Source organism: Pipistrellus hanaki, assembly GCF_964339955.1.
Source record: "Pipistrellus hanaki genome assembly, chromosome: 18".
Lineage (NCBI taxonomy): Eukaryota > Metazoa > Chordata > Mammalia > Chiroptera > Vespertilionidae > Pipistrellus > Pipistrellus hanaki.
Window position 1 is genome coordinate 16,451,281 of NC_140520.1, and position 11,926 is coordinate 16,463,206.

Here is an 11,926-nt window from a genome sequence, read left to right on the forward strand (position 1 = left end):
AGAGATGTCCTTTCAGATCAGGAAAAGTGTACCTGTCAGGGCATCATTTATAACTTCTACTTAAAGCCAACCCCCAGATCCCTCACCATAAATCAGTGAGGTTTTTGCTTCTACATAAAAATGTTCTCCCACCTCTATAGATGAAATTGCTTTTTTTTATATATAGATCACACAAATACAAGAATTTCTTCTTCAAGATACATAGATATACTTCCTCTAAGGAATTAGTCTTCTCCTTCAAATGCCCAAGACTACATCACTTTTCAATTAATGGCTATCTTCAGAAACAGAGACTTACTCTGCAGAGAAGTATCACACTATACGTTAGTTTTGATGGGGAAAAATAGAAGGTAATAACAATTAGTGTGAGAAGAGTTGATGACAGCTTTGATGGTGAGGTTGAGTGGGGTGGAGTTAAGGTGAATGGAAGTCAGCTAGTGAAGTTGTCTGACTAACCCATTAGAAATTGGATTACAACCAAAAGTTAATTGCATCCAGCTCTCACTTCAGCCTAACAATTGCCAAGCAGTGTTAAATATACACAAGGAATCTTCAGATGTGTCCTCCTGTTCTCTAGCTCGCTAATTATAGTCTGATAAGCCACAGGTAAGTCAGTCACAGTCAATTTACCAAGATACATTTTATTATAGGTTTAAAATGTATGTAACTATTTGAGGAAACAGTATGAATTGAAAACAAAAGCTGAAGTTACAACCCCAGGGCCATCCGAAGATCATCTGTTGGTAGTTATCTCTCTTTTGGTAGCTGAGCAGACTTCTCTTCTCCCTGAGAAATCACTTCCAAGTGAGGCTTTTGCTGGGAATATAATTTCACTCTTTGCCTTGTCTGCCTTTATTGCCTCAGAAATGAGGCAGAAGCAAAGAGGTGTCATTAAGAAGGAGATTTTTACAAACAGTGGTGTGCTGGTAAATGGGTTCTCAAAAAACAAACACACATACACACACACACACACACACACACACACACACACACACACAAACCTGATTTGTAGTGTTTGCCAATTTCCATGGTATAACTAACCCCTCCATAGTCAATTTGGCAATATTTAATAACCAAATTGAAAAATTCCTGAAAATGTAACAATTAGCTCTCACAAACAAGTGCCAACCCATTCCAGCAGACTGTTGCTTATAAATTAATAACGATCAACTCCTCCAAGTTTCCATAAATAAATGTGATATAACTTTAATTTCCTGAGAGGAATGCAAGATGGACAAGGCATGGTGTTTAGAAAAACACTAAGAAACAACTTGGCCTCAGGTTCAACCTGTTCCCAGAGCAACTTTTGTTATACACAATACAAATATACTTAAGTTAGCTTTTTATGTGACACTATTAATTAACAGAATGCAGCTTTATATAAATATCCATAAATATTTTAAATTTGGTTAACACATAATCATATTATATAGCTTTCAAAAAGAACCCAGAAGTAGCATATTAATTGAACAAAGTTCCAAACTTTAGCAGGTTGCCATTGAGTTTGAGTTTGTACACATTTGACTAAGACAGGCTCTTCAAAGTGAGGAAAGGGATTTGGTTGGCGTAGACCCTGAGCAACATCCCTGTGCCCCTTGCTCCAAGCAGGGAAAGAAAAAGAAGTTTGTCAAGAAAGCAAAGACCTGTTATAGCTTTCCTCTACCCACTTTGGGCTGAATGGGAGTATACTTCCTGAAAATTGAACCTGCTAAACTTCATCATCGATAATGTGATGGCAGAAATACCAACTCTAAAGCTAAGGCAATGATGCAGTGAGAAACCCATTGGCCCCATTAATCACTAGTTCTGTGGGTTGAGGAAAGTTACTTATGCTCCATCTGCCTTTGTATTTTATTTGCACCAATTACCTGCCCCATTAACTTTATAGAGTTGCCATGTGATATGTGAAAGCATTTTGTAAACCATGGATAGCCAACTAAATATATGAAATAATTCCAGGACATTATCCAGCATTGGTAGTACCAATTTCTGGGTGAGATATTGTGAGTATTAACGCTTACTCTATCTTTACCACTGACAATGTTTAGACGCACATAAAAACGACTTCTCATGAAACCCTATGTGAAGGTTCAGAAAGACCTCTTCAACCTACTAGCTTTGTAAAGTAGCCTGTATCCTGAGTATGATGAATGAAATAAAGGGAAATTCCCAAATAAAGTGCATTCCATTCCATGCCACCTGTGTTTCTATCTCAGTATCTTTCTAGAGTGTTCTCTATCCTCTAATGTCATCACATTTAAAGAGGGGTGTTATTGGCATATCTGTGGCCACCCTGCCAGTCTGACTGCTTTTTATTAGGAGAGTCTCAGAAGTTGGGAGTATGGGAAGAATAGAGTGAAACAGCCCAAGAATATGAGAACAAGGCCAGGTTACAGTGCTGGATCCTTTTAGCATACCAAGTAAGACTCCTATGAGAATAAGACTTCATTTTTCACCCAGGAATTCAAACATTAGACAAAGACTCTTTGAGAAGCTTCTGCCCTTTAACCACTCATATTCATTTTACTATGGATTAGTAGTGTCTTTGCCAACCCAATACCAGGGATAACCAAATGTCTTTGGTCCTTCCTCTGAGTCTCTTTCCGATGACAATGAGAAATGAAAATTCATCTTCAGAGGAGTTCTGTTTGTTGTGTTGATTTATCTACCCAAACTTTAGGCATTGAAAATCTGCCTCCTCCAACCCACCCACCAGATCTCTGTATGTGCTGAAGAGGATGGGGAGATCAAATCAGACTCTAGGAGATGAATTGGGGATTGGCTAGCAGTATGACCCCCCAGTACGTATTATTCTCTAGAACCTGATGTACATCATTGAAGATTAAGTCTATTATATCTCCAGCATGCAACTCATAAGTCCCTCCTACATTCTGGATTGTAGCGCTGTTTGTTAGAACTTGTATGATGCCTTTATTTTTACGCAGCCGCACCTCATAAGGAGCTGGTTCCTTGTAGATTTTATTGGGAGCCACTTCACCATAAATGGAATACAAGCCATCCCGAAGTATCTTCAGCTCCCAGTCTGCTATCTGACTCACACAAGGAGGTTCAGGAGATGCCATTTGCCATCTTAAAGGCAATGGTCCTGTAAGAAATTTACAAGGAAGGGGGAAAATGGAAAGCATCATTATTTAATTATTCCATCATCTTCCTGGTTATATAGTTCTTTCCCCCTACTCAAATTCTCCAGCCACAATTTGAGTATATTAAGTATCTTGCTGTTCCTTGTTTTAGAGAAATTGCAAATCCTAAATGCTTCACGTACTTGGTGAATTCTAAGGCAATAAATTTGGAACAGAGAAAGGGGATTAAGTTTTAGGTGGCATTATATCTCTCCTTAATGAGTATATGTAAAAAAAAGAAAGGAGGAGAGAGGGAGAGAGGAATTATGTACCAGGACTAATAACCAGGGATGGCAGTCCAAGAAGTGTGTTCATGGTTTTCTATGTAAGTACTGTCTACTGTGTGTCACTGTATCAGTGAGACCTTCCTCATGAATCTATAATCATGGTCTTCTCATTAGTTTAAGGGTATATATCATTCAAGAAATATCACTAGCCAAACCCTCCAAAAATAGCTACTGGGTAAAGTTGTCAGTTTAAAGATGGAAATAATTTGACTGGTTAAATATAAGTTTCCCTAGCTTAATCTTATCACAGGGGGTGGGGAAAGGGTCAAGATTTAATCATTTATTTTTATAGGTATATATGGAATTTACATATTTTATTATTGTTAATTGTTTGTATACAGAAGTGTGATTTCAGAGGCCCAGCAAATGCTTTTACCACCCAAAATATTTATCTAATTCTCCATAATTTTTGCTATGGGGGAAAAGCCTTTATCTCATAAATAGAAAGAACTTTGATAAGAAAATACCCTGGAAGAAATAACATATTGACTTAAATTCTTATTTATATGTATATGAATTATAGTACACCTCTGAGCATAGATTCTGAAGGATCATAAAGGAGAGATCATTAGAGCAAGAAGCAAAGTATCCCTGAATGGGCTGTCCCAGAGTCCGGTAAATTTGCTCTTGTTTGACATGTAGCCCGCCTAGTCAAGGGGCAAGCAAGTCACCAGGAAGAAGTGTCACTGGTTCTCGTATTTAGTTCTGTGACAGGAGTCACTCACAGACCACCTTAGAACCACTTGAACTCCTCAACTTTTACCACATCAAAGGGGAATTTCAAATATATCATGAGTTCTACTCCATTCACTAGAGAAGCAAAAATAATCACAGAGGCAAAGACCAGTGAAAAGGGATTTCCTAATTCCCAGGAGCGTGGCAGTTTGCGCTAGCTATATAGGAAGCAGGAATTGCAGTTATCTCTAGAAATATTTTCTCTCAGCTGAAAGTACAGGTTTGGCCTGAAACATATAAACAATCCAAAATGCATTTATTTTTATTTTTGTGTGTATTCTAAGACATACTCTAAGGTTCAGTTTAGCTGTATACTTACTCTAGTGTGTTTTGTAAGCAAATACCAGGTCACTATAAGGGAAAGTGACTCAGGATCTAAGAGGAAAAAAGAAAGGAGCAGAGGAAGTGGCCACTCCTTCCCCCCAACACTCATTCTTCTATACATTTAAAAATAAAAATAGCACCCCCACACACACTCTGCTGAAAACCGGCATCATGTGAAATGTGAGGACTTTGTTTGTCAGAGAGAAAAATCGTAGAAATCTGAATAGTGTGTTTATTAAAACCTTGAATTAAAGTAGGTTCCTGGATCTCAGATTCCCAGGCCTGTAAGAGTGATATGCGTTCCTGCCCAGAGATATGACCTTGATATTAGCTTCATGCTGGCCTATCTGTGTGACCTCAGAATCCTCAGTTCCTAGACAACTGATTGGCACATGATGAGCAGTTATAAATAGTAACTGAAGAATGAATAAAATAGGATAAAGGCTTCCTCAACTGCATTGGAATGTGCCTTCTTGCATCAAATGCTAAAAAAGATAAAAAAGGAAGCATACAAAACAGGTTACTTACCAAACTTAGCTACACAGGGCTCACTGACTGCCTGTAGGGGAAGAAAAAGAAAAATTGGTCAGGATAATGACAACTTTCTTAATTGGTTTATTTAGAGCTTCATATTCCTGAAGCAAACTTCTTTTGCTAACCAAGTTAAAAAAAAAAATTCCTCCTTCCACCCCATCTGTCTCTCTCTCAGCTTCCCTTTACAGATGGCTGGCCTCATCCTTAACCTTTTATTTTATTACCTAGCTACCCTTTTGAACCTTCTAGGCAAATATTATGGTCTCATTCCATCCACCTAACCTCTACCTTCAGGACAATTATTTGATTTTGAACTTTCTTCCTCTCAGGCTATAGAAAATTTCTATAAACAGTACTTTCCACACCCCAGTGCTTACACAAGATGATCCCTTGGCATGTGAGAATAAAGTAATAGAATTTCTATTTATGTTAATTTTTGTTTTAAATAATTAGAAATTAAGCTGTATAAATATTTATAACTCAGGTCAATAAAGCCACTTATTTACTATTTGACAATCACGTGTCATATATAATAACTGCAATACCCTGAGAAAACTTTAGTTTCAAACTGTTGCAACATACCACACTTTACATGCTTTAAATACTTGTAGTGAAATGAAACATAACAAAAAAAAAATTGTACTATGTAAAGTGTATTGATTTCCATATGGCAAAGTACTTAAAAGACTTTTTGAACTTAAACATGTTGCATATTTTTCTTTTATAAGATTTTTTTTTTTTTTTTTTTTGTCTGCTAGGAATAAATTAAGGGAGGCAAGGGCAAAAGCAGTGAGACAAGCTAAGAGATCCTTGTAGTCATCTGGCCAAGAAAGCACAGTGCCTCCAACCAAGGTTCTAACAGTGGACGTAGTGATAAGTGATCAGAAATAGAGCCAACAGAGGTCCTGACACGGATATGGGATGAGAAAATGAGAGGAGTACAAGGAGACTCCAAAATTTGGGTCTTGAGTCATTGGAAAGAGTCATTGAAATGAGCAAGACTTAAGAAGAGTAAATTATGGGAACAGAAAGAAACATGGGTTTGCTTTGGGATATGTCAAGTGTGTGAGGCTTATTAAATATCTAGGTAGGATAGTCAGATAGGCAGTTGGATCTATGAAGATGACTTTATGGAGTTCTGATTATATAAGTTTGGAGTCTTCAGCTACCTTATGATGCTTTAAAACAGGAGACTATGAAATCATCAAGTCAGTGAGTTTAGATAGGGGCATCATATGTTTAGAGGTCAGGGAATGAGGAAGAACCAGTAAAGGAGGTTCGGAAGGAAAGGCCAGTGATTCAGAAAGGAAACAAAGATAGTGTGATATTTGGAAACCAAGAGAAGAAAGTATTTCAGGAAAGAGGAGTGATCAGCTATGTCAAATGCTTTTGGTGGGTCAAGAAAGAAGAGGACAGAGAATTGACAGATGGGCATGGCAGTCACTGGGGTCCTTGATGAAAGTAGGCATTGTGATGTGATGAGGACAGAAGTTTCATTTGAATGAATTAAAAAGTGAGAAAAAATAAATTGAAGGGATGTTGCCAGAGAGTGTGGCTGGCCTGCAAATCACAACAGGCCTCTTGCCCAGGCCACCCTACCCCCCAAGGGAACCCCCACACTGATCCGGGACACCCTTCAGGGCAAACCAGCTGGCCCCCACACATGCACCAGGCCTCTATCCTATTTAATAAAAGAGTAATATACAGATTGACCATAACTCCAACACACAAGATGGCTGCCCCCAAGTGGTCAAAGATCCTGCCCCCATGTGGACACAAGATGGCCACCACAAGATAGCCAGGAGGGGAGGGCAGTTTGGAGGCACCAGGCCTGCAAGGGAGGGCAGTTGGGAGGCACCAGGCCTGCAAGGGAGGGCAGTTGGAGTCGATCAACCCTGCAGGGGAAGACAGTTAGGGGTGGCCAGGCTGGCAGAGGAGGGAAGTTTGGGGCAAACAGGCTGGCAGGGGAGCAGTTAGATATCAGTCAGGTTGTCAGGGGAGTGGTTAGGGGGTAATCAGGCTGGAAGGCAGGCGAACAGTTGGGAGCCAGCAGTCCTGGATTGTGAGAGGGATGTCCGATTGCCTGTTTAGACCCAATCCCACTAGGTCTAAACGGGCAGTTTAACATCCCTTGAGGGGTCCCAGATTGGAGAAGGTGCAGGCTGGGCTGAGGGACACCCCCCCCCCTGCCCACCCTGCCCTGTGCATGAATTCATGCACTGGGCCTCTAGTTTTATAATAAATCACTGGATTCCTATTATTGTCTCCGCTTTTGCAATCATCTCATCTGCATCTTGGGATTTCTTAGAAGAGATGTTGAAATTCCATTTAGTTTAACTCATGATAAGCATGTGAATCCCTTAACTTTATTTCCTCATTTATAAAATGAGAAATATAATAGCAATTATCTCATTGAAATTGGTCATGATTTAAATGAGGTTATTCTTGTGAAGAGCTTTACCCAAATATTCTGTGTCTAATCCTGCTCATTTAATATTAGCTTTATTAATAATGATGCTGATTATAATAAAGAATTGAATAAAACTTTAGGCAACTATATTCCCAACATTATGCAGCATTATAAGCAGGAGAAACAAAATCAATTTATGGCACTTGCTTCTTAAGAAGTTTATAATCTTTCTACAAAGATGACTGCATTCATGGAGCAATTGCATAACCATCTAAATATAAATAGATGCTGATGTAAGAGCTGCAGATAGTATCTGTGCTCTGTACTTTCATGTCTAAAGAGTGCGAGAAATTTAAGGTCATAGACTAATGGCCAGAGACAGACATCCTAAAGACTGTCACTTGGGCTGCTGTAATGTCTAGTATAAGATCCAGAAACCACCATTGTGACATTCTCTAATCATTACCACCAATGAAAATCTGTCCAGTCACAAAAATCATCTACTAGTATTTGGCAATGAGATACAATCTTTGATGGAGAAAGTGAAATAGATAAGCAAGGAATACCAATATTGTTAAAATTTTTTGAAATTTACATTCACTGTGCTGTCATTAATAGTAATGATGCAAATATTAATCGCTACGATGTGCTGAAAGGCTATTTAGGTGTCAGGCACTGTTCTGTCTCTTTAATCCTTACCGAAAAATGAGAATTAGCAGCATCCTCATTTACTGTATGAAAGAGATTAAGTAACTAGCCCGAGGTGATGCAGCTGATAAGAGGCAACCAGTCTGAGATCCAAACAAAGCCTTTCTGACTCATAGGTCCCTGTTGGGCCGTTTCTATTTATAATTCTGGAAGAACCAAATATCCACTTCTAAAGAAGCCAAAACCTGTTTGGCTCATGGATAGAGTGTCAGTCTGTGGTCTGAGGGGTCTCAAGTTCAATTCCAGTCAAGGGTGTGTACGTTGGTTGTGGGCACATCCCCAATTGGGGGGAGGGGTGCCTGTGGAAGGTGGCTGGTCGATGTTTCTGGCTCTCTATCCCTCTCCCTTCCCATCTATAAAATATCAGTAAAATATTTTTAAAAAATAATAATAAAGAAGCATATGGGGCTTTCAACTTGGTTGAATTTAGTTCATTTTTGCTGAAGAGGATCAGTTGCTCTTGTAACCCCATTTGATTTAAGCCAAGATTAACATAGTTGGTTTCAAATGGCCAAAGCTTAATAATTCTTTCTCCAACCCAACCTTCATCATATCGTCCTTTGAAAACAGAATCTACTCTGCTTTTAAATAGAAGCACAACTTCTCCTTTCGGAAGTATCCTTCATTTTATTGAAGCAGGGGATGCTCTTGAACATTGGTGTTTTAGGGACAACTTCTGTGAGGCTATTTTCACTGAGGGGTTGTTGAAATTGATTGGGCTCTGTCTCTGGATCTGTTTTTGTTCATTAGTTTATATTGTCCATTATATTCCATAAATGAGTGAGATCATGTGATATTTATCTTCCTCTGCTTGGCTTAGCATAATGCTCTCCATTTCCATCCATGCTGTTGCAAATGGTAAGAACTCCTTTTTTATCACAGCATAGTATTCCATTGTGTAGATGTACCACAGTTTTTTAATCCACTCATCTGCTGATGGGCACTTAGGCTGTTTCCAAATCTTAGCTATGTTAAAGTGTGCTGCTATGAACATAGGGGTTCATATGTCAGAGAAACATCAATCAGACCATCAAACCTCAGAGGGAAGGTAAGGGAGGATGGGGTAAAGGGGGAGATCAACCAAAGGACTTATATGCATGGATATAAGCCTAACCAATGGACACAGACAATAAGGGGGTGAGAGCATGAGTGGGGGGATGGAGGCAGAAAGGGAGATAAGGACGTATATGTAACACCTTAATCAAGAAAGAAATTAAAAATAAAAAAGATTAAAAAGGAAGAAAGAAATTGATTGGATCATAGCCAATCCTTTTAAGTTGACTGTCTTCTGAAAGAAAAAGGAGGGAAATGAAAATAATGTTCTCCTAAAGAAATTTGTGTTGGTCTCTAGAAGGAGCCAATCTTCCTGCCCAAAGCTTGGTGAATTAGTGCCTGGAGAAGCTGGGAAGTGGAATGTTGTATATAAAAACAAGAGTGCGAATTAAAATAATCTAAACTGCAAGGTTCATGGGTCTCGTGCGAAGGTGGAAGCAGCCCCGTCATAATGATTCATCTTCCGCCAGCTACTCGGGCCTCTTTTCCAAGTATGTTTGTTTGTGGTCAATAAGGAAAGGGCAGTGCAGTCAATGGAAAGTGGAGTACACGACCTGGTATTGTCAACCAGGCCCTTGACTGTTCCCATAGGAAATGCACCATCATGGCATCCTTTTAGAACAATATGAAACATCTCCAAATTTGGAACAAACTCTGGGCTATTTCTTTAGGGGCAGAACTGTTCAGTGAGAAGCTATGTGTTGTCCAGGAGAGAGAATCCAAAATCAGAGCTCAAGCATATGAAACTGATCAAGTTCCATTCTGGTAAGAGATATCATATCCTCCATGCCCCTGAAATTCCTCTGTTCCTTTTTGCAAGAGCCCCTGTGTTCCTTTAAAAATATATATATTTCCCCCCTCTGCTATGCATTGGATCCCCATTCATGTGCAGGGATGGGTGACACATAGCATGTCCTATGTTCTTCAAGGTCATCTTGCTAATGAGACTTGATTTTTGGTGGTTTTTTGGAAGGAAAGGGCACTTCAAAATTTAAGCTATTGCTATATTCTCATCCTTCCCCTTCTTCAGAAATATAAACACTCAGAACTGACAATGCTCAAAGCTTCACTGCTCTAAAAAATTCAGACTATTGTTTGATACCTCCCCTAAGAGAGTGAAGAGATGGTTATAAATGCCTCTGTATACTTGTCTATCCCTGTGCAATACTGACTAATGGGCTATAGTGTAAAACTTGGGGGAAAGCTACACTTACCACAATATCAACTACAGTGTACTGCTTGCTCCTACATTTTTTCTCAATTGCTTTCAAATATCTTAATATGGAGAACTGTATCTTTGAAATATATGCTGGCCAATTCCCTAAGGAAAATGTTTCAGTAGTTCCTGATTTCACATCACAGCCCTTTCTTAAATGGGTATGTATCACCTTATTCTCCCCAAGGCTCAGAATCTTCAGACATACCTTAAAATGGGCCAAATCCTAAATGACATCAAGCATTTTTTAATTTCTTTTTTGCTCAGTGTTACGCAGTCAACAGTCAGAAAAACTTCTTATAAAAACCTAAGGAACCTCCATCCTCTTCACTAGACCCACAAGTTGGGCTGGAGCTCAATGGGAAATTCCTGATAAGCATCAGGGGCTTCCCAATTAGGAATGTGTTCCAACCTTCCTCCATGAAACCTTCCTTGATCACCCTAGCCCAGAGCCATTGCCCCCCTTGAACTTCTAAAGCATTTATATTCTATACCATCCTTAGATGAATTATAAATCACTTTATCTTATAGCTAGAATGAGACTTTATAATAAATCCATTCTCCTACCACCATTTTTCAGATGAAGAAACTGAGAATGAGAATTCATACAGCTAGTTATTGGGAGACCTAGAACCAGAATCCAGACCTTGTTACTCCTAGTTCAATGCCATTTCCCTCTTCAAAAATACACTAACAACCTGTAACTTACCCTATTCCATCTTCCACCATCTTTTTATGTCCCTTCCCTCCATTAGACTACAGTTTGCATCCCATTCCTTGAGAGCAAGTATCATATTTTACACCTTTTCATTCCACCAAGAGGAATTATTTAGCAAAGTTCCAAAAAAGGGGAAAAGTACTCCACAGACATCTGCCAAATGGCTGATTTAATTAAGCAGTTTTCTCCATCTAACTCAGTTCTGCCACCAACATTTAGCATTTTCTAATATCTTCATTTCATGACACTTAGATAAGTCTCTAAAGCCACATGCCATGACAAATTAGATTATCTTCACTTCCATGTCCCTTTCAATTAGCTCTAACAATACTGAGTGGCAATGATAATACCAGATTTACAAAAGACAAAAGAATTATAACCAATAGCAATCTCAGGTACTGTTATCTCCTTACCTTGAGTGGGAAAAGAATGAAGGCTACTGAGATGAAGGAACAGACTAGTAGCACAATAACCAGTGCTAAGAAGGCCCATGGCTTCCAGTGTGGCCTCTGTGCTCCTGGAGGGCTTGCATGGTGTAAAGGCATATTCTCCATGGGTCTCAAACTCATTCTCTGCAGAAATGAGAGCTGTGGAAGCAGAAATTCATGAATGATGAGCCAGTGATGCAACAACTTGATTTTGTCCTATGGTAATTAGTAGTGGGTGTAATAGGCGGGGTTTCCCTTTTCTGTCTTGTTGGAAAAACGATACTTCTAGGCTAAGTGCTGACTCTCATTTGGTACCAAGCCAAATGCGTTCACTCAGCAGAACGGAAGTCTTCATAAAAGCCAATACAAA

The 11,926-nt window shown here is 39.1% G+C and overlaps 1 protein-coding gene across 1 annotated transcript; it reads right to left on the reverse strand.

Moving 5' to 3' along the window:
* Window positions 1-697: 697 nt before the first annotated feature.
* On the reverse strand, window positions 698-11,713 carry TNFSF18 (TNF superfamily member 18). The gene is made up of 3 exons (XM_084866559.1): window positions 11,542-11,713; window positions 5,018-5,048; window positions 698-3,106 (listed from the first exon to the last, which is right to left on the reverse strand). Exons 1-3 carry the CDS (start codon window positions 11,695-11,697, stop codon window positions 2,760-2,762), a joined length of 534 nt encoding a protein of 177 aa, XP_084722685.1. The 5' UTR covers window positions 11,698-11,713; the 3' UTR covers window positions 698-2,759.
* Window positions 11,714-11,926: the final 213 nt, after the last annotated feature.

Coding starts and splice junctions, on each gene's coding strand:
- TNFSF18 (XM_084866559.1), bottom strand. CDS start 11,697: ATGAGTTTGAGACCCATGGAGAATATGCCTTTACACCATGCAAGCCCT. Junction 5,049..11,541: donor TCATTCTTTTCCCACTCAAG/GTAAGGAGATAA, acceptor CTTCCCCTACAG/GCAGTCAGTGAGCCCTGTGT. Junction 3,107..5,017: donor GCCCTGTGTAGCTAAGTTTG/GTAAGTAACCTG, acceptor AATTTCTTACAG/GACCATTGCCTTTAAGATGG.